The following is a 23,247-nucleotide window of genomic DNA, read 5'->3' on the forward strand; positions in this document are numbered from 1 at the left end:
ACCGTTGGTGATACCGAAAGTTCATCTCGTACTGTGCTCTCCAGGACCGCTGTCCCACGAGCTTCCCTTTGCACATACTTGTTGACAGAAACTTCCCAAGACGTAGACTGTCACTAGATCACGTGTCAACTGATCTTCTTTGGTTATTTCCTCCTCTTCACTGTCACTGTTCGTTACTTGTATACGTGGTAGGAAGGGTCTTCCCATTACTTCATCCTGCCTCGCCGGCGACCTCAAAGTTCAAACTTAGGCAATGGTGCCAAAATGTAGAATGGTTACCAGGCACAAAATATAGAATAATATAACACAATTTCACATAATATACTAGAGATTCACTCATACCAATAGAGCATTCATTAATTGTACCAAAATACCAAAATGATGAGAGAATGTTATTCTTTATTGATACCAAAAACATGAGTACATCATCTATATTCCAAAGTTCTTATATAAAGGTCAGTTGGTTGGGAAAACCAACTGACACATTCCCTCACTTCCTAATTACCCAAACCCCACAAAGCTTAACTAGTTTGAATTACAATATTACTTTATTACGTACTACAAAGGATCTTTTGGGACTCAAAGATAATGGGGGCTCTTTTGTGCCAAAAGATGATCAGCAGGATTTAGGAGACAACCAATGCAAATGTGATCTTTCAGATGCAGTGGATCCCAATGATTTGACTACTAGTAGGAATTTGAATCTTGTTGATTGTGGTTTTGGCTCTTCTATGGGTGAAAGGCCACATCAAACCAAGAAGAGGGTCAGTGGACTCCTCCTGATGGAGTTTCAGAGAGAAATACAGATGGTTCTTCCAGGAGGGATCTTGGACATGCAGGGATCAGAGGCATTGGCAGGGACACTATTAGTAGTGTTGCGTTTGTTTTTTCATTATACAATGGGCAACATACTAATAAACTTATGGAGGGCCTGGCTATTCTTTGTGTTGTGGAGAGAGGATGTTCCATAGGATGGAAAAAGATCATTTGCAAATAGAAATCACGGACTGTGGTTGATATGTTGATAGAGAAAAGGTTGGATGGAGTTGAATGGTGTTTGGCCTTGTTGGTTATGAAGATTCTGAATTTCTGCTGCTCTTTGGAATATATTTCCTGTTGCCATATTCCTAGAGAGTAGAACCAAGTGGCAAACTATTTCCTAGAGAGTAGAACCCAGTTTCATCAACATTCTACTAGGTTCTACTCTCTAGGTAATCTTTGGTGCTCTTTTTCAGGACTATATTTCATGACTCTTTATCTGTTTCACTCATAAGATTTGAATGAAAATAAATAAGCATTGTCCTGCAGATAAAGCTCAAAAATTGTTTTTCAAGTCAAATGTTCTCAAATGAGTTTGTTGTCAATTTGAGGATACTAAACAATGTAACATGGCTCAACCTCTTTAAGGAAGAATGATACAATGAACTGTTGATCACCCCTTTTAAAGCCATGTCCATACACCACTACTTGGTCTAAACTGTTATTCTCACAATTGACTTGATACCAATGAAATGGATGTGAATATAATCTCAAAATGGCTAAAAATTGAAACCAAAACATTCTACATTTTTGCAGAAAAAAGGTCCATAAACTCAGTTACAATATTTCCCTGTATCATATCAGATGTTTCTCCTGCATACAGCTGTAACTTATGTATGGTTAAAGTGGCTTTTTATTGGCAACGATATTGCATTACCAAACTATACTAATACCCCAGTTGTCAGTTGTCTAAACTCTAAAGCATTAAAGGGATTACAACAAAATCTAGAAGTGATTTCCTGACAGAGAAGGGCATGGTTGCTGAGTTAATAAAATGCCCAATAAAAAATTGTACCCTAATTATAGAATACAATGTTTTCAAGATTTTCTACATTTTGACATTTCGCAGTCATTGCCCCTTGGCCTTCTATTTATATGCACGTTGACAATGAAAATTTAGATGATGACTACTATTTTTTTTCCTCAGTTCAGCTCTAATGTAATATACTACAGTTGATATAATAAATATGGTGAATTCCATATCATATGGATATTTGAGATTTCTATATTTTTAATATTTTCATATTTGTTAGTTGATATCCCTTGCCATCCACTAAAAAAGGTGCTGTGGGACCTGATGTCCCCAAAAAGTGTTAATTGTGAATGCCAAGGTATAAGGGGCCGAGTTGCCTTAACGAAAGTTACAAGTGCAGAATTAAATGTTTGGGACCATCCTAAGTGCACCATTAGGGAGGATCACTGGATCAAGGTATTCAATCATCAACATTAAATCCAGCATGGGAACTTTGACAAATAATGAAATTTGGATGCGCATGCCAAAACTATATAAGGGGAGGCAAGTTCATTGTTGCAAATCAGTATCAGTTCAGAAAACATCAATTGAAAGTGTACTGCTGATCATTGCTTGAGAGGTATTTGAAGGAGCTATGAGCACAGAAAAGGCTTGTGACTACTGAAAGTGTAAGTGGTCTGTCCATGAAGACTGTGAGTGAGTCTTGCAAAGAAGGCGACATCTCTCAAGGAGGGCCGATTCTAGGTCTGTTGCATTATGGACAGAGAAGAACCAATTACTTTGAAAAAAATATGCAAGATGAATAAGAGCAGCACCTCATCCTCGACCATATTTTATGTTTTCCAAAGAAAATATAGATAAAAGTAAATCATTATTTTAATATTTTTGTTTTTTACAAGAATCAACCAATTGGGAAGAATCTTTCACTTGCCAGGAAGCTCCATAGCTGATAATCGCCTGCACAACATAGCAACCATACAAACATAGTTTAAACTAAAGTTCGTGTATTTCTCATCAAACAAACATCAGCTGAAAATTAGGTCTTAGGATAAAAAGTTAAAAACAAATTGCAGAGTTGTAGATTTTCACTAGATATGTTCTTACAGGAGTTTTGGTAGCCTTGAGATGCTTGTAGACTTCCTTAAGTTCATTGTCATCATGGACACTCTTTAAGTTCCCATGTAAATTCACAGGGAGGGACAACCCTGTGCCTTCCAAACCCTTTTTACTTCCACTCTCATCTGACGATTTACTTGTGTCCATTTATACAACTACAAAAATTCTAAACAAAAAGAAAAGATAAAATGAGCAGCAATGTTAATCTAGTAAACATGGATATAAATATAAAAGCAAGGTTTTCTCATTTTCTTTCAATTAATGTTTAAAATGTCCATTCTTTCATCTAAAGAAGTTACATGTTATATTTAAAAATGGGTTTTATAGTTGTATTCCTGAGATAGCGAAGTTAGTGGCATAACTCTTAAAAAAATGCCAACATCATTGAAAAAGACATAAGTCATGCTATCATGTCAAAAGCATCCCAAAGATACAGTTTACTGCCCAATTGGATACATCAACTATACAAATACACTATATTACCAGATCCAAGTCTGGTAACCGAATTCAGAATCTGGTCTGATTCCCCTATTAAATCTGGTAGGGCATAGAATGGCAGAGCTAAGTTTGTCTAAGTGGACTTGGGGAGGGTTTAAAGGATCCCATCTAACCCACATAGAACTTATTAATTTATAACAGTTTTGTTTTCTTTTGGCTTTTCTTTTCAGCTTTATCTTTGACCTGGTTGCCCTATAACGAATTCTTCAACCTAAATTTGCCAACTGAAGCATTTCAAACACCAAAACGGACTCATTTTAGCTTATTTTAATTGTAAAAGAGAACCATTTCAAAAGGCTCAACTTTCACTCTTCCTTGTGATTCAACAAAGAGAGTCGAAGAGTGATCATTAACAGTTCCACAATGGTTGCATTGCTATTCCAACATGTGCGAGTGTCCATTAAATGCCAAAAAGAAACAATAATATTTTGTTCAAATGAGGTAATATTTTTTGATTTTCTATGTTTTTGTTTTACAAAGTAACAAATATAATATACAGACTCTCTTGCTTAGCCGTTCTTTCATTTTTTCTATGAATGTATCCCTGTACTTATATTATTTTGGGATTAAGTATTTATTTTCTAAATTTCATTTGTTTTGAATGTGTTGTTTATAAAATAATTGCCATAAGAAATACAATGGCAGTTAGGTCTAGCTCCAGAAACAGACCTAAATTCAAAATAGATGAGTTCTTTTATTTGAAAGTATGTTGATATAATATAGTTGGTTCTAGGAGGTGTGGGTTATATTTGGATACGCAAGGTGGGTGATGTTAGGTATTCAAGTTCATATAGTCAGGTGAAAGCCCAACTATATGGAATTCCTTGATAAAGTATTAAAGCTTTCCCTAGAAACAATGGTGTACTTGTGCTATCAAAGCAAGTGATAGCATATATTAATAAGCCAAAAAAAGTACGTAGGCCATAGAGAAAATAATCAACATGCCCCCATCTAATCCCAATGTTGTGGTGGAGAACCATCCATTTTTATCCACTCTTGAACATGCTCAAGGACAACTTGCATCATGCACAACATCAAAAGAAGATCTGTAATCAAAACCAAACCGAAAGAACATTTGAAGTTGGAGATTTAGTCTTCATACAACTAAAACCATACAAGCAGTTTTCTATTAAGACCAGAGGAGCAGAGAAGCTCAAACCCCAAATTTATGGACCATACAAAATCTTGAAAAAAATAGGATAAGTAGCTTGTGAATTGGAGTTGCCAGAAAACAGCAAAATCCACAATGTATTTCATGTCTCCTAACTCAAAAAAATGTTAGACCAACATGTTACCCCCTATGTGGAGCTAACCTCACTTGATGATGAAGGCAAATTAATATTGGAACCAAAAACCATTCTCAATGTACAAGAGAAGAGATTGAGGAATAAGACCATTTCCAAATTCTTGGTTAAATGGAAAGGCCTAACCATTGAAGATGCTAGATGGGAGGAGAAGTTTTCAATTATCCAGATCTGAATCACTTGAGGGCAAGCAATCTCAAGAAAGGCAGACTGTCATGCCCCCAATCATTTAGGACACATTCATTTTGTATGCATTTCATCTTGTCAAAGAAAATGGGCAGGAAACCTTAGTAATAAGCAGAAACACCGATGATTGATTGATGATCGGTGATTATTGGAAGAAAGCAATCAGGAGTAAACAGCAGGCAACAATCTAAAAGAAAAACACTTAACTAAGACATTGATCTCTAACAGGCACAATTGTAAGAAATTAATTAACAAACGGTTAATTTAAGGGCGTATTTAAGAGATTTGACCCCTTACAAAGGAGCCATTACAAAGATCACATATTTTGGAAAGGAGACTGAGGTATTAAGCCAGGATCAAGAATCAAACAGGAGGCATCAATCGAGAGAGAGCACTTGCAATGTCCCCTTTTACTTGATACTTAATCCAGATGAATTTTCTGGCTTCAAATCCCGGATTTTAGAAAATAAAATATATAATAAGGGAATAATGAGAATAATATTGTGCAAGGAGCAAACAGCTAAAGTTATTATTCTTGGCACTTAATTATTCACTTTAAGGCATTAAAGGGACAAACTGCTTTTTTGGCTAGAGATTTTTATAAAAGGATCAATTGGGGTTTGAGGATGGACTCATTCTATTCTGATCAAATAGTTTTATCTCTGCAAAATTTTCCAAGAAAGCTTCCCAGACAAACCCTGTGAAGAGAATCTTATGGATGCAAACCCAGAAGACTCGGAAGAATTATCATGGCAATCAAGTGCCTTGAATCTCATCATTCTGATGGTGAATATACATGCAGTTGAAAGCAAAAGAAACAGCATGAAGGCATTATCGAAAATCTGTTATTAAGTCTAGTTTGCCAGCCTAGGACCCTAGTTCGGACAGGGTTTGATCCAGTTCCAGGTTTGGATCCAGTTCGCTTGTGGGTTCAGACAGGGTTCAAAGCCAGGCAAGCTGGTTTGCCCAGGCCAAAACCAAGTCAAACCAGGCAGACAAAGTGTGAACCAAGTAGATTTATATTTAGAAACATTCTACAATTTAGTGCAGGAAACAATTATTACATAATAAGATTATTAACATTACAAAACAAAATTTGCTAAAGTTCGGATATTTATTACATCAAAATTATAAACTAGCCCTCAAAATTTCTTCTAGTGAAATGTTTATATCCAACTGCTGATAATGACCCTTGTCCGATTAATTGCAAGCTCTCTGTAGTGATATATATTATAGTTTAAAGTTTTAAAAATTAAACAATATCTTCATTATGTGAAGGGAGTTGCAAACTACTTTTTTCACATTTTTCAAGTAGGATGTTAATTACAAACAGACAAGCTCTTTGTACTGTGAAAAAGTAATAAGCATTTAATGACTTCGAAAGCAAGAATGTTATTGGTGTAGCTGATCCCATTGGTATTGGCACTATTTGTGAATCAATTAATGCTTTTGATGAAGAAGAAGAAGAAGAAGAAGAAGATGGTGATGATGAAGATTAGATAATCCATTAGATGATTGAAACTTAGTATAAAGTTTCAATTGTTGAAAGTCAAAACAATGATAGTTGAACTCAATATAATTATTTTAAAATCTTGATGTTGGTGTGATGCTATGATTACAAGTTTGTGATGTTTTTACTGTTTTTATGATACTATGTGACATTCTAATCTTAATTCACGATTCTAGGCTGCTTAAGTGTGTGTGTGTGTGTGTGTGTGCGCGCGCGTTTATATAATTTTTACATGTTTTTGTATTAACGAACGCAAACCCCATTTTAAAATTTTGTCATACCTTCAACCCAGTTCTCCAAACCCAAATTTGAACCCAAACCCAAACCGGCAACTTAGACAATCTGCAATAACCCAAGATACTTTTGTGATCTAATAATCAACTTTGGAATTGATTATTCACAAATACATACCATGTAATTAGTTTCCTGAAATCTCAAGAAAATTCAATAACAATTGCTCATCATGCCTTGGTTTTTTATCTGTTTGAACTTGTGAATCAAATTCTTACTATTGTAAATCAATTTCATTTAAGCAAATAGTAGTATATTGCATAAGTTTGAAAAGAACAGAGAAAAGGGTATTTTAGTGGTATTAGAACCACAAATCTTGCCAACCTGTGAGGTTGCATGTCATCTTTTTCAATTGCATTTTAGATTTTTCAGTTGCACTTCAGCTTCTGCAGTTGCATGTCAGACTTTCCAGTTGCATTTCAGCTTTTCAGTTGCAAATCAGAATTTTCACATCGATAGCCAGAGTTACGATGGAAGATCATTACATGCTCTCCTTTCTACTTCACCAATGAAGGAAAAGGTACCTAGCTAGGAGGGGGGACAAACCTACAATGTTAAGAATGACTGAATGAATGAAGGAATTTTAATGACCTCCATGAGACCAACAGTCTAAGGGACCAAGAGAAAAACAATAACAGAACAATCAGAAACTGCAGCATTTAGATAATGTACATTCAAGCAAAACTGGGCACTCCAAGGTTTCATCTCCATCAACAAGTACAAGTAAGAGGCCTCATGTCAAAGCAACCAATGATGCAATTATGAGCAACCACCATAAGTATTGTACTCTTTCTGAGGAGATAAGTGACCTTGTGTCTTTCACACAATTAAAGGATATACCAGATGTTAATGATGATGATTTGGTATCTACAAGTTGATGTCAGCGGCAAAGATAAAAAGAAGAATCAAAAGATAAAAAAGAAAACATTGAGAAAGAAGTGAAACATGTTGAAGATGCCGTTGAAGCGGGTGATTAGGAAACAAATATTGAACCAGCACTCAGAAAGAAGCCAATGAATGAAGAGAAAATTAATTCACAGGTTATAGGGTAGCCTATAAAGAGCAAGAAAGAGAATGAAGTAAAAATAATTTCTGGTAAGAATTGCTCAAAATTCTTTGTTGGTGGTCTTGAGATTAACAAAGATAAAGATTATGCAAGTGATGGTATAATTCTAGGAGGAAGCATCTTAGCATCCCAGGATGCATGGGCTAGCATGCGACCCTCAACATTATAGAGTATCTTTTGTCGAAGACACAATAAGGCAGGACAAGAGGGAACACAATTCAGATTTTGTAGATACAACCAGCAGCCCTCTATCGGCATATGAGCAATCCATTGAGGACAGCCAAGTGTGCACTGATAAACAGATGACAGAAGTTAGAGATGCTAATGTTACATCCCTTCCCATTGACCTTATTATTTAAAAATTATAATAACTAATTCCTGTGAAATGTGACTTTCACAGTTAAATGGATTTCGGTTAAATTCAGCTGTAGGAATTTGCTAATGAGAATAGAAATGCAAATTCTGTTAATTTTGATTATGTGGATTTAAACATAAAGTTGCTATAGAAGGAATTTAATCTTCTCATATGGAAAATAGGAAAATGAATTATTTATGCAAATTTATGATTAGTTTGGAAATTGAAATTATTTCAATGGTAAGGATATCTAATCCACCCTTGTCAATGAAAGTAGGAGGAAAATCATCCTGTGAGCAGGGAAAGAGTATCATCAGCGTACAAGTGCAGGAGAATGAAATATGTTACTCAATACCAAGAGGATAAAAAATTTTGTGTGCAAACATTTATCATGGGGCTCAACCATTGCATTAGAGGGCCTGTGGATGTATTGATGCCCCACACTATAGGCGAAGCTTATAAAAGAGCAGTACATCGGGGACAGAAAGTCAAAGATGATAATGCTACCGGAGATTGAGGGAAGCAAAAAATGTTAAGAATATTAAACAGATAACCTACAGGTCCGATAGTACAGACTGTACTTCCTCTTCTTATATATATATATCTCTAAACTGGCATTATATTAGATATAACTCTTCCTATAGGAGCTGTCGACCTCTCATGAAGCAACATTATAATGCTTAATTAAACTAATACATAGTTAGTTAAGTGTTATTATATTTGTTTTTCCCAGATGCCGACTTAAGAGGAGTATAGTTAGTGCTAGTTTAGGAAGGGATATGTCTCTTTGAGGGACATACCCTTTAGTAGGGATATATAGGAGGGTTAGTGGTGCAGTTAGAGAACACACAGAAACAATTAAGTCTGCACTTCTAAGCACCAATACCCTGCAGTCAAAGTTCAGAAGATACTCTCAGTCACAAGGTTAATTATTACTTATTATATCAGCATAAGAGAAGTTCGTTGTTCCCCATATATTACACCATTAAGGTTATTTTCTCAGCAATAAATTACACTGATCTATTTGTAGATATATAATTCTCAGATCAGAATTATAAGTGTAAACTTCATCATATTCAGAACGTAGAAGATCATTGTCAGCAATCAAAGAACGAAATAAAAGTCTGGTTCAAAGAATTTTCAGAATCTTTACAAAAAATTGACTGGAAACAAAATTCTCACTCTTTTACAAGAAAAGGATTCAAGGGGGATAACTCGTACTTCAAGGACAAAAGAGGATGAAATGGATATCACAAGAATGGTGATGGGGCTTCCAAACATCCTGAGAAGAAAGGATCAGCAAGAGGATTCTTTACTTGTGGAGGGGACTATTATGATAATAGATAGTTTCTATTATCTTTGTTTAGTATCTAATGGTTATCTATTTGTAATGTATTGTCAATATTACAATGTTTCTAATATTTTGTTAGCTTGTAGTTAACTGTTAGTTTTCTATTAGCTAGAATAGAATGTTTCTATTCTTTACCATCGTTTCTCAAGGAAACATCGTTCCTTTCTCTTGTATAAATTGATCTCTTGATCACTATTTAATAACAAGCAAATATTTACCAATTACTTTGTAATATGGTATCAGAGCAAATACTTCACAAAAAAATCTTTCGTTTTATTGAAAATTTTCAAATGAAATTTTCCCTGGATTTGTGAAAAACAATTTTTCTTGGGGCTATGATTTGGAAAACCCGAAGAGGGTTTCTGGTTGGGCATCGGTTTTACTTTGGTCATGGGTACTGCATTTCTTTTTACAGTTTGGCCGTGGGTGTTGTAGACATCATCTTTTGCCTTAAGTTTATCTGCAACCTGAGCTTGCTTCTTCTGCAAAATATGTGACTTCTGGGCACCATTTTTTTGCAGACAGGATCTACTCATGAGGACATTTTTTTCTGAAAAACAATTATTGTTTTTCACTTTTTTCTACTCCATTGAAGGCGTCTACGGTTTCTAAGACCCTCGGTAACAGATTTGCGCCCATAAACTATGTTTTTCTTCAATTCCCACCATTATTTTGGGGTTTTTGCAGCCAGGGCCATTTTTGGTCAAAACCCTAATTTTCTGTATCGGATCCAAAAAAACATTACAAATTATTGACGGGTTTTCTAAGAGCTCAACTGGATTGACGTCTATTTTTTCTAGGTGCTTCGATTTTTGAGCCAATGGAACCAAAATGCGACAACATATTCATTCTAGGTATTTCGAGCTCTTCTAGGTACCCCTTCATTTTTTTTGGGTCTTTTGTTTTTTGACTCAAAGTATGTGCCCTCAGAGATTTTCACACTTTTTCACTGAAAAACATGCAACGTCATCAACTTTGACTACTATTTTGCTCGAGGGCAATTCAAAATTCAATGGTTGGAATTATGGCACATGGAAGTAGCGGATACTAATAATCTATAAATATTGGAATACTAATCAAAATAGGGATCTAAATAATCAGGAAGCGGTGATGCTTCTCAAATTATTCATAGCTGATGATCAGCTCCCTCAAATTCCATTCAGCAAAACAACTATCAAGATATGGGAGCATCTCAAAAAACTTCATGAGACTTCAGACAAAAGCAGAGCCTTCTTTCTCAAGAACACTCTGTTTTTTATTATCGTGGATGTGCGGAAATCGCTCCAGGAATAGCTGAATAGGATTCAAGAAATCTGTGATCAGTTGCTTGCCATTAGACACAAGACAGAGGAAGAGGACATTGTGGTCATAACCCCCAAAAGTTTGCCCAAGTCCTAGGAGCATTTTATCGAGACTCTCCACATCACTATTATTGGTGTTGCTGAAGTTCACAGATCTTTGCACAATTCTGCTTCAGCAAGATCGGTGGAAACAATAGTTCGGTAGCAATTTCAACTCCCCCTCCACAAAGCAAGCCTTTGTTGATGAATCCTTTCAGAAGGATAAGGGCAAGTCGCATTCACAACAGTCTTCTCAGCAGAGGTTCTCTGCTCCAACTTCAGAAGGCTCCAGGAAAAAGAACATTCAATGCAACTACTACCACAAGTATGGGCACATGAAGGTTAAATGTTGGAAGTGCTTAGCTGCTCTATCTAAGCAAGCTGGTTCGTAACCCACAATGAACAGTGCGGAGCACACTGAGCAAACAGAATCTACCTTTTACGCCTTTTGACTACGTCGTGCTCTAGATAGATTAACCATTAACGGAGGGTATTACAATAATAGATAGTTTATATTATCTATGTTTAGTATCTAGTGGTTATCTATTTGTAATCTATTGTAAATATCAGAATGTTTCTAATATTTAGTTAGCCTGTAGTTAATTGTTAGTTTTCTATTAGCTAGAATAGAATGTTTCTATTCTTTACGATCGTTTTTTAAGGAAACATAGTTCATTTCTCTTGTATTAATTGATCTCTTGATCACTATTAATAACAAGCAAATATTTACCAATTACTTTGTAATAGGGACCACTATGCTAATCAATGCCCTACAAAGATGCCTAGAAACCAAACCCAGAGGAACCTTTTACAACCACAATAGATAGCATTTTGGCAAAGGATTCATGTTGTTGTAGATACTAGGCAAGACGACTACCAAAACACCCCCATAGAAAATAGAGGTACTTTCTATGGAAATTATGTTTCAATACTTATTGACCCTAGAGCAACATAATGTTTTATATCTCTTAGAATATTGAATAAATTTCCTAAGCTGGAGTTTTAGAAAAAATTTGGTCAATTGAGTATGTCAAGCAATTGAGGGCAATGGTAGAACAGTGTTTGTTAGAAGCCAAGGTTACCAAAGTTGATTTATATGCGGCTCCCTTAGGTCCTATGATGTAATTCTTGGGATGAACTTGTGGTGGAGACATTAAGCAAAAGCAGATTGTTTTGCCAAGCAAGAGGAGTGTTTGGATAATAACGGAAATAGGGTCATTAGTCAAGGCATATGCCGAGTTCAAGTGAAACAAACTTCAGCTATGCACCTTAAAAGAAGCATAAGAAGAGGATGTCAGATCTTTATGGTTAAGATGGAAGAGATGGGAGAACCAAAGGAAATGGTCTATCTTGACGATAAAATGCTTTATGGGATGCTTTATGGGACTACAACTCAAATATCGGAACATTGCATTATGACAAAATCAGTTACAAAGAAATACCCTCTCCTATTGGATTTTCAACATGTATTCCTAGAGGAATCACTAGGGTTAGCTCCTAAATGAGTATTTAACTTCTCCATTGATCTAGTACCTAGAACTGAGCCTATATCTAAGGCCATCTGCAAGATGTCTATAGTCCAGATTACAAAAGTTAAGGCATAGCTGCAAGAATTATTTTCCAAGGAACTAATCAGACCAAACATATCTCCTTGGGGCACACCCATGATATTTGTGAGGAGGAAAGATAGAACTCTTTGCCTTTGCATTGACCATAGGATGCTAAATAAGGTCACCATTGAATATAGATACCCATTACCCAAGATCAATGATTTGTTGACCAAACAAGAAAGGTAGCTGTCTTTTCTAAAATAAGTTTACAGCCTAGCAATCATCAATTCTTAAAGGAGGAAGATATCTATAAAACAACTTTCAAGACTCATTACGGTCATATGAACTTACTGCATTACCTTAGGTTTGCCAATGCTCTAGTCACCTTGATAAATCTGATGAACAATATATTTTAGGATTGTCTTGATAAATTTGTTCTAGTATTTCTTGATGACATCTTGATTTATTCCAAAAATGAAGAGAAACGCCACCGACATTTGTAAATCATCATTCAAGTTAAGTGAACATAAATTATATGTGAAGTTGTTCAAATGTGCAGGGAGGTGTAGTATTTAGGGCACGTCATCTTAGCAATGAGTATTGCACTAGACCCAAGCAAGATTAAAGCTGTAATGAAATGGCCCATTCCGTAAAATGTACTGGAAGTAAGCAGTTTCATGGGGCTAGCAGGATATTATTGAAAAATCATAATGAATTTGTCCCATATTGCATGCCCAAATTACTACTCTTCAAAGAAAAGGTAAAAGATTCAAATGGACTGATAAGTGTCAAAAGGCCTTAGAATATTTAAAGGAGAACTTGACCGCGACACTTATACTCAAGGTTCTTGACCCACCGAGACAGTCTGGTGCAGTTATTGATGCCTCTGACGAAGGTTTAGGAGGGGTATTAATGCAAGACAAATAGGTGATTACCTACAAATTAGGGAAATTAAAGAGCTACGAGCAAAACTATGCACCTGACAACCTAGAATTAGCCACTATTGTTCATGCCCTACAATTAAGGAGGTGTTACCTTTTGAAAAACCTTTCACTAAGGTCAGATCATCAAGGCCTAAAATACATTTTCTCTCAATCCAACTTGAATGCTCAAAAAAGGAGGTTGTTGGAATTGATTTTAGACAATAACTTCAAGAGTGGTTATATTGAAGGAAAGGAAAGAAAAGTCACCGATGCTTTAAGCCGCATAAGACATATCTCAGCAATGACAACAATTGGAACCAATTTCAGTACTTGAATCTTTCAAAATTTACAAGGGGACAAATTCTACAACCAAGTGAAAGCAACATTACAAAAGGATCCTCGACAGTCTAGATATGAGAGCTTCTAGATTGCGCAAGATGATATATTGAGGTATATAGGCAAGATGTACATACCAAATCTTTCTGAGCTAAGAAGGCTAGTACTTAACAAAGCTCATTCTATAACTTATTTAGTGCATCTTGATGCTGCAAGAATGTTAGCTAATCTTAAACCTTATTACTTCTAGAAAGGAATGAGAAGTGGTATTGCCAGGGTTTGCAACATGTTGTCTTGAATGTCAGAGTAGTAAAGTTCAACACCAACACCCAGCAAGCTCACTTCAACCCCATGTCATTCCAGACTTGAAGTGGCACAATACTATGTGTTGGACTAGACACAACCCATTCTTGTAGTGGTGGACAGATAGACTAAAGTAGCTCATTTCATTCCCAAAAATTTGACAGATGGAGCTCCTATCTTGGCCAAGAATTTTGTACAAGAAATTTTTTGACTACATGTTATACCAAAGAAAATCATCTTAGGCAAACATGTAAGAATAACCTTCAGATTTTGGCAAACACTCTTTGTAGTAGTGGGGACTCGGTTGAAGTCAGTTCCACATATCATCCAAAGACAAACAGACAGACAAAACTTAATCAAGCTTTGAAAGATCTACTAAATGTAAATTGCATTGACCAAGAGTACAAGTGGGAAGATTACCTACCATTGGTAGAATTCGTCTACAACATTTCCAATCAGCCATTGAGATGGCACCCTTCAAGGCACTATATGGTAGGAAATGCAGAACCCTTATCAGTTGGGATAGACTTGAGAACAAAATAGCCCTTAGACTTTGAGATGCTTACAAAAATGGAAGAACATATACGACTAATTAAGAAATAGCTAGCCGAAGCTAGTGACAAGCAGAAAAGTTATGATGATGCAAACCGTACACCTAGACAGTTTGAGATTGGAGAGTCATTCCTAGGGTTAACCCCCACAAGAGCTCCATTGATTTTGGAAGGACATCTAACTTTTTTGCCCAATATATTGAACCCGTCAAGGCCTTCAAAGTTATCAACTGGATTGCTTACAAAATTGCTTTGCCACCAAATCTCTCTCGATTACACAAGGTTTTCCATGTCTCTTGTTTAAAGAAATATAGATCAAATTTTGAGCATGTTATTGACTAGAATTCCTTGCAAGTGTAGGATCTAGGAGTGGTAATGATAAAGCCACTAAAGGTGCTTAGGTACATGAGTTGTGCTTACGTAACCATGAGGTGAACCAATGTAAGGTCCAATGGCACCAATATGGGGAAGACAATGCTACTTGGGAGGATCGAGATGAGATCCTTTAGAGATTTTCCCATTTATTCTAAAAATCTTGGAATTCATGTATTGAACTATGTTAGATTTCGCTTTGTATGGCATAAATAATCATCAACGATGATGGAGGGCATATGTTACATCCCTTCTTAGTGACCTTATTATTTTATAACTATAATAACTATTGAAGAAATAGCTCCGTTCAGAAAAATTAAATTACTCTTGATCTGCACATAACATACATGCATACATGCCAACATAACTTAGCCTATATTAATACGTACACACATATATTAGAATACAGATCAATTATTTTGTCATCCACTAAATCTGTGATTTTATACAAGTATATCATTGATCTGTTCATACAGATTTATTCATTGACATTTCATGTTCATATATTGATCAAGCCATAATCATGATCGGCCTATTTGCATATATGTAATCAGATTGAAATCCGATTAAATTCAGTTGGAGATTGGCAACTTTGTGTAGAGGTTTTGATTAAGTTCAAACCAATCATAATTGACACTGATCGGTAGTCAATTAGTTTGTATAAACAAATCGCTGTTAGGGAAGAGACATGTCTTGAGTGGACATGTCTCCTCCTTTGAGGAGACACGTCCACCCAAAACATTGTCTATTCAAATTTCAAACCATATATATGCTCATAATTTCACCCTTTCATACTGATAATAAAGATTCCTTTAAGACCTCAACCATTAGGCTGTCCCATTATGGAGTATGGATATGGTATATGAAAGGATTGCAAGTAGCATAAGATCTATTCCCGTAGCAGCGACCTGAGAGGGACTGGAAGGCCAAAGGGTGGGTGTCAATCCATGCTCCTGGGCTTGATGGACAAGGTCAAGGCGCCTTGTGTGATCTCCCACAGTACTTGATTATGCGGATGCGTTATTAACTTATTGGCAAAGTCTTAAGAGAAACCTACTTGTATATTACACTGATTATAGTGATTTTTAGGATTCTTTTTATAGCATTGTGGAATTACCTATATTTGTTCAGATTTTTTTTAAAAAGCTAGCCTGGTTGCAGGCTCTAATTCCAAATATAAATTGACAATGTGCAGTTTAAACATAATCTATACGTTATTTGGAAATTCCAGGGCAATGTAGGGTTAAGTCCTAATTGGAGATATTACAAAAAGTGAGTTACACCTTATGGTCCCATTGAGAGTACATGCAGAAGTTTTATTTGCAGGTCACTAGTTACAACTGTATTTGGAAATTACAATAAACAGATTCACTAATTTGAAGTCGCTGAAAACTATCAATACCCCAGGTGTATCTCGGGCTCAGATTATACTTCCTAAGCAATCACTTCACAACAATTTTTATTTGAATTTTGAATTTTATTATTTGCAGTTTTGAAATGCAACCAGTTTCATATAAAAATATGTAAGCTATCTATACTAATGATATATTAGTTTACTTCTTTAAACAAATTAAATAATGAATGGATCAGACCAGAACTTCTTGATGCGAACAATTTATTTGCTAAGGATAATGTAAAGGCTAGCAAGGAAAGACTATGGGCTCTTCTTTACTAAATGAACACACCTTTGATAATTATGTTTATTGTGTGTTGCATGTTTCATGGGTATGCATCCCTCCAAAAAAAAAGCTATGTCCCATGTACGGGGACATTTCCGAGACTTGGGGACTTGGGGGAAACATAACCGTCAACATCACCACCTCTCTCACAGATGCCGCTGGGTCACTTGCTATGTGGCATGTGCCATTACATACTAAATGCAACCTTTTAACTTTGTGAAAATAAGTTTTCCTTACATGGGTCACCCACAAAAGATGTTATATTGCAGATTTTCCCTTGGAAGTTTTCAATTCATCTCAATTTGTATATCAGTACTGCCCTCCAACTGTTGTTTTTAGATCAGGTTAATAGCAATGTAAATATGAGACAATTCAAACTAATAAACACAGCATGTACCCTGGGAAAAGCCTCCTCCTCGAGGGAGAAAAACCCACCAACAATAATAATATATATATAATGTGAAGAGCAGCAGTCTGATACAATTTAGCCAACTAGGCCAATCTAAATTAGTGATAATACCACCTCTGTATACGTCACAATAATTCATCAGACTTAGGCATCCATTGCTTGCACAATGATAGATACTCTCTCTCTCTCCTCTCTCTCTCTCTCTCTATATATATATATATGTATGTAAGTATCTTCCTGTACAATCGATCTGCTTGTAATGTGAATGTCAATCTGTACACTATCTCTAAATATTTTGTCTTTTTACTTAGTTACTCAGCGACCTGCTCTTAATTTGATAGTGTACACATACATATATATATATATATATATATATATATATCCATGTGTGTGTGTGTGTCTTTGGCGGTTCTCAAGTGATCAATCTTCTACAATATAAATATCTTCTCCAGCAAACATATGTGTCTCTTTTACATGTCTATCAATCACCTCTCTTCATAACAATTACTAATCGCTATAATCCAGATCAGTTTGTGTAACTGGCTGTATTAATCATGTCTGTTCATTAGGTTTAATCTCCAACTTGTAATTGACAACTGGTTAACATCTTGTCTTGATGAGGGAACAACTTGGGACAAAGATTAACACAATAGAAATGGAAATTGCTATTATCTGAAATAAGAGTTTAATACATGCACTACAGTCTAAACAGACTCAACTACATGCCCTGTGCGCTACAATATTATTACAGTATGGAGAAAACCCCTTCTCACAGTACAAACTCCCCCAAAAAAACTGCCTTTTCACCACAAGGATGGGCCTTAAATAGCCTATTTTAGGTTTAGCGCCAAGCATGGAACTTACATTATGACAATTGGCAGTTGGGTGCCAAAATATAAGATCTAGAATTCAAATTAAAAGTAGGTGCCAAAATAGAAGGTTCCAGAAAAAGTGGTCCAACTTCCGAGAAGCATAACTTTTGATCTGGGGCACTGATTAATGAATTGTTTACATCATCAGAAAGAACTCTGAGTGCTCTACAGCACTGTGGATAGCCTATGATTGTCTCCCATTTTTTGAGGCCGTTTAGTGCCTCAAATCTGACTTCGAAGGGTTTCTAGGAGGTCTTCGGGCAACTTACAGCTACAATAGCTTTCAAACAGTGAAACATTTTGACCTGATTCTTTTGTCAGAGTGTTTAAATTTTTAATTACAACCTTCCCTTCAACTCACACCCTCTAATTCTTCATAATTATGGCCCTCCAAAAAAACAGCTCATTTTCCTACATTTCACGTTTGCTGAAAAATCTCACATGTGCCAAAATTCTGACCCAAAAAAGTAACAGTGGAAATCTGAGAATTCGAATCTCTAATTTGTCAAAATGAGTATCCAGAAATGCAAACACATCAAACAGAAACTATCACTGGACACATTTTTGGGTGATACAGGATTGCCCTAACACCGCTGGATGCTCCTACATCATGTCTCTTCACAACTTAATCATGATTGTTAACATACAGATTATATGTTCATTGATAAAGGAAGTTGCTGTTATATGAAAGGCCAAAGGCCAATTACATGTTTGATGTAATCTCCCCACAAGGAGACTCCTGCAGATATGAACATCGTCACCCACCACCACTACACCATTGTTCTTACATTTAGGCCTCTGGTCCCCTCATCTCCATGACCTTGCATCCCCACATCAGGAAACTCCATGGAACTATGATTTATTAAGCAATAAATATTTATTGTTGTAGACAAGATGACTTTATTTTTCACTCTTATTTAACAGAGCCGTTTGTCGTATAGAGCATAAATCTGGTTTTAGGATTGGGAAGGCATCACACTAAACTCAAAACTTAGTGTCATTTACAAGTTGTACAAGTAAGGTGTATGCCTTGGTGCTGTAAAAAATTTTGCACATAATCTTTATTTTAACATCTATTCTCTAGAATAAAGTCAGGTCACAAAAGTGTCTTGTCAAGAGTAATAATGGGAGGTTTTCAACATAGCATTGAGGCAGGTGCTACTATTACATGCGGATGACCATGAACTTTATGGAGTGATCTGAGATTTGTTGAGAAACAAGATTTGACAAAGCTATAAAATTTTGACATAATTTGGATTAGAAAGCTATGTAATTCTATTATATATACAAGCAGAACTGGTAACTCATTTGTATTGTAAAAGAAACACCTGCTTGATCATTGTATTGTTGTTTAAAGTAATCTTTGAATGTAAATCTAGGAGCCATCTCACAACCAGCACCGTCCAGCTTACACTCTGTGATAGCTACCAGAGGTTGACCAATAGAACAGCCTCTTACCCACCGTTGAGGGCCTAGGATTTGCAACCTATGGTACCTACCAATGGTATTTCATGGCCATTGAAAACACAATTGCTGGTCAAGGCATTATATTGTCTTCCTGGATTTTCCAAGTGTAATGAGTTAGTGGTTCTTTTAGACTTTGTGAATTTACACACCTAGAGGACAACTAGGTAAGCACGCCAAACTAGAATGGAATAACTTGTTCAACATAAGGTTCTTTTCTAGATTTTGGATATTAAAACATAAAAATTCTAAGTTTTGGAGATTAAAAAATAAAAAATACTTCGAAATTTGAGGATGGTCCATCATGTCCAAAGACCAAGATATGTAAGAGTGAACAAGCTAATTTACCTAGTGCTTCCAAGGTTACTCCACCAAAATGCTTTGCTAAAATGCAAATAGATTTTTTGAGGCCTATTTGGAGACATTGAAGATGTAGTAACATAAAACAAATCATTCTTCTTTAATGCAACTAAGGTAATGTACAACAAGTTTGGACACGAGTTTCGTAATTTACATCAATTAAATAACAAACAAGGGCACATGAGCTAACACTTAATAGTTGCACAAGTACAAAAGTATATTGGACTAGAAAGTAAAAATGCTTTAAGCAGAAAGTATGAAGTCGATTACTTCTCCACCAGATCTCCCGAGTCAGGGTAAAACTGAAGAAGCTAAAGCTCACATACATTACTATGTTAAATGACATCAGGAAGAAACAATGTAGTACACCTTTCTGCATTGAAAAGCAACTAAAACCTTCTAGAGGTGCATAAAAGGAAGACTATACAAGACTCTTTGTGTGTCTTGCAATGTAAAATAACAGTGGGAGAAGAAATCTGGACGATAGAGGCCACAAGAGACAAATGCCACACCATGTAATTTTTTGGCATAAAAAAGACTTGAACCAAATTCTTAGAGGGGGAATTGAGAATTCTTCTTTGCAATTACAGAAACTTGATACTTCAACGATAGATCTGCCAAACACATCATGTGTAGAATCACTTCCATAAAAGATGTTGAATTGTTTCAAATTGATGCAAAAGCAGAGATGATGATCTATTTGTCTGCGGAAAGATGATCTCTCAAATGTATCATCCCTTTTGATGGAGTAACATAGACATATGGTTTCAGAAAAGAATATAATAGTATCAAAAGCATATTGGTACCTATGAACCAACCATGTATGAGGACGTACCCATGTGGAAAACTAAGCATTTTGTCACTTATTCAACAGAAATTTTAATATTTTGTGTCACCCCAATTGCTTACCTTGTGATGCTTGGTCTTAAAGTACAAGAATCAGTATAATGGCACAAACCTATGCAGAAATAGGCTGTACATTGTATAAAGTTTGTGAAAAAGAATGTAATGAGTTTAACAGAGGACGATAGTATCATCTTTATTATTATAATAAAAAAGCTCTTACAACAATTGCATTCACAGAATCAGTGCTAGCCGTCATCGGTTCATATATGATAATTCTGTCAAGGAAATTGGCACAATAATAATCTCAAGAAACGCAAGATCCATTCACTGCTCAAAATATTCCACGTAAAGAAACAAATAGAGATAACACTAACTATTGCAATAACATCATAACAGCCGTAGATATAAACACAAAGACAATGCCTTCGTATATCAGATAACAAAGAACTGTTTAAGAACGAAATATAACTCAATTAAAAGACTGATCCAGCCGCGTACAAATTCCCAAAAAGAAAACTCACTGAATACGTGGCAAGTAACTTACCTCGAGATTCTGCACAATCTGTGTTGTGCTGTCAACGATGCTGATGAGAGAAAACGATCAGAGTCTGCGAAAGAAAATGTTGCAAAACCCTACCAAAGCAAAAATTTCTTTTAAAGGAGACGAACCAAAACCTATCAATCTACTTGTAGTTGCTGCTTCAATCTATTCACAATAAACGAAAAGTAGATATAAACACATCGAGGTTTTAAAGCCTAGATTATTAAGTTTTGAGACAAGATTTTTGCAGTCTTTTAAACGAATATATTGGCTGCGAGTTAAAACTTAGTTTCAGGTTGGGGACGAATAAGTTGTATTTCCAGGTGTGAGACAGCTCCCTGGGTGAGACCTGCTACAAAATATACCCTATCTGCCCATTGTTGTATGATTCAATTCTGCTCGTTCTGAGAATACAGAGAGGTATTAAAGCAAGATTGACCACCTGCTGTAATTCTCTCTTTCCGAGATATGAAGAAAAGTATTAAGGCAAATTGCCACCAGCAGGCTAATTGCGAGAATTGTTTTTATTCCGCCCAGGAAAGTTTATTCTGGCATTATTATAATTAATGTTACTTATTCCTCTATTGAGAGCAATACTTCCGTCTCTAAAATGGATCAATTATCATATGCAAAATAGGGAAATATAATAATTTTACTGGTCTGTAAATTTTAAATTAGGAGATTGTAGATTTTATATTCATAAAGTCATTTGATATGCACCCATTGTGGACGGGAATTATTTGTTTTTTTTTTTTTTTTTTTTGGTTTATTGGGTTAATTGTCTAAGTTTTATTAGTCCCTCTCTATTAGACTAGTATAGATATCTTAAATAAATCTATGTAAAAAAATACTGGTAGATATCCACTACAAAATAATTATAATTTAATTTACTACATCTAAAATCGTTTATATTTCTTTTATCTCCATTTATTTAGATTTTTACTAATTTAAGCTTTTTTATTATAATTTCTTTAAAAATGGATGATTTATATTTACAAATATTATTTTTAATGGATATTTTATGTTATATTTATTAAAATACTTTTAAAAGTATATTCTATTTATAATAAGATTTAAACTTTTGACATGTGGACAGTTGTCAAATTTATTGAAGAAGAATAAAAGTTAACATTAACACGCCCACACCATCCCACTCCCCCATTCTGCCATTCTAGAATGCCCATCAGCATTAACAAGGAATTAATGTTTTGAGTTGCTCACGTATAATTAGTCTTACAATAAACATATTTAAAGTTGTAATATTGCTATCAAGATTCATGACAATGAATGGAACACTTAACATTCATTTGATCTAGGTGATGAGGGGTGAAGCAACGAGATTTCTTGGGAGGTTACCCATCTTAGTACTACTGCAACTTGAGCACACTCAACTATGAAGTTTTTCCATGGTTGAACCCACTCAACTTCTAACCCCATTTGCTTCAAGTTGGAGTAGTACTGGGATGGATAACCTCTCGGGAAGTATCGATGTCTCATTGTTTCACCCCAATGAGTGTTAAGTGTTCCATCCATTGTCATGAGAGATGGGTTCCATAAACCACTACTCATGAAGACATGGGTCAATGAGTTTGATTTGAAACTACACAACTGAGTCCCAATAGCAATATCACAATCTAACTTGCTATGGAAAATATCTCCTACTTATCAATTGATGAGCTTAAGGGGCTTTCTAATGAATGGTTCATATGACACAACACTTGGTGAAGATTTTGCAAATGGGGTTGTAAGCTGAGTGGATTTAACCATGGAGGAAAATTTGTAATTAAGTGCACTCAAGCTTGAATAGTACTGGGATGGATGTCTCAATACTTCACCCCTTATCACCTAGATCAAATATAAGTGTTAAGTGTTCATTCATTGTCATGAATCATGATAGCAATAGTATAGAGGGCTTCACAAATATGTGTTTTATGTAGTCTCAAATGATTATAGGAAATGTGGAACCTTATCCAAGGCACATGAACTATTTGATAAAGTGCTTCACAAAGATGTGTTTACTTTCATGTAGACTATAATGATTTTAGTCTATGCTCATAATGGATTTTCAAAAAATGTTTAACAGCTTTTCAAGGAAATGCAATTGTTTATCCTATAGCCAACTTCCATAAGCTTCAATAGTATCCTCCTTACTCTTGGACCAAGCAAACCTGAATTCATGTGGATATTTTTCTTTACATTTTGCATGGCTTGAATAGGGGTCAATTATACAAG

The 23,247-nt window shown here is 35.5% G+C and overlaps 1 protein-coding gene across 6 annotated transcripts in view; it reads right to left on the bottom strand.

The window, feature by feature from the left end:
* Positions 1 to 21,514, bottom strand: part of LOC149539565 (Thioredoxin superfamily protein) — a 34,662-nt gene extending 13,148 nt beyond the window's left edge. The window contains exons 1-4 of one of the 6 annotated variants that reach the window (XM_089800800.1): positions 21,458 to 21,514; positions 21,019 to 21,058; positions 2,897 to 3,074; positions 2,724 to 2,749 (exon numbers count right to left, since the gene is read on the bottom strand). In XM_089800800.1, the coding sequence (XP_089656926.1) occupies positions 2,724 to 2,749; positions 2,897 to 3,055 (185 nt within the window). In that variant the 5' untranslated portion in view covers positions 3,056 to 3,074; positions 21,019 to 21,058; positions 21,458 to 21,514. Of the gene's footprint in view, positions 1 to 2,723; positions 2,750 to 2,896; positions 3,075 to 21,018; positions 21,108 to 21,300 lie in introns of all 6 variants that reach the window. The other 5 variants (XM_089800799.1, XM_089800801.1, XM_089800798.1 and 2 more) reach the window with 5 other exon arrangements.
* Between the last annotated feature and the right edge of the window lie 1,733 nt (positions 21,515 to 23,247).

Source organism: Cupressus sempervirens, chromosome 9 (assembly GCF_028749045.1).
Source record: "Cupressus sempervirens isolate cs-2001-9-10 chromosome 9, ASM2874904v1, whole genome shotgun sequence".
In the NCBI taxonomy this organism is placed as follows: domain Eukaryota; kingdom Viridiplantae; phylum Streptophyta; class Pinopsida; order Cupressales; family Cupressaceae; genus Cupressus; species Cupressus sempervirens.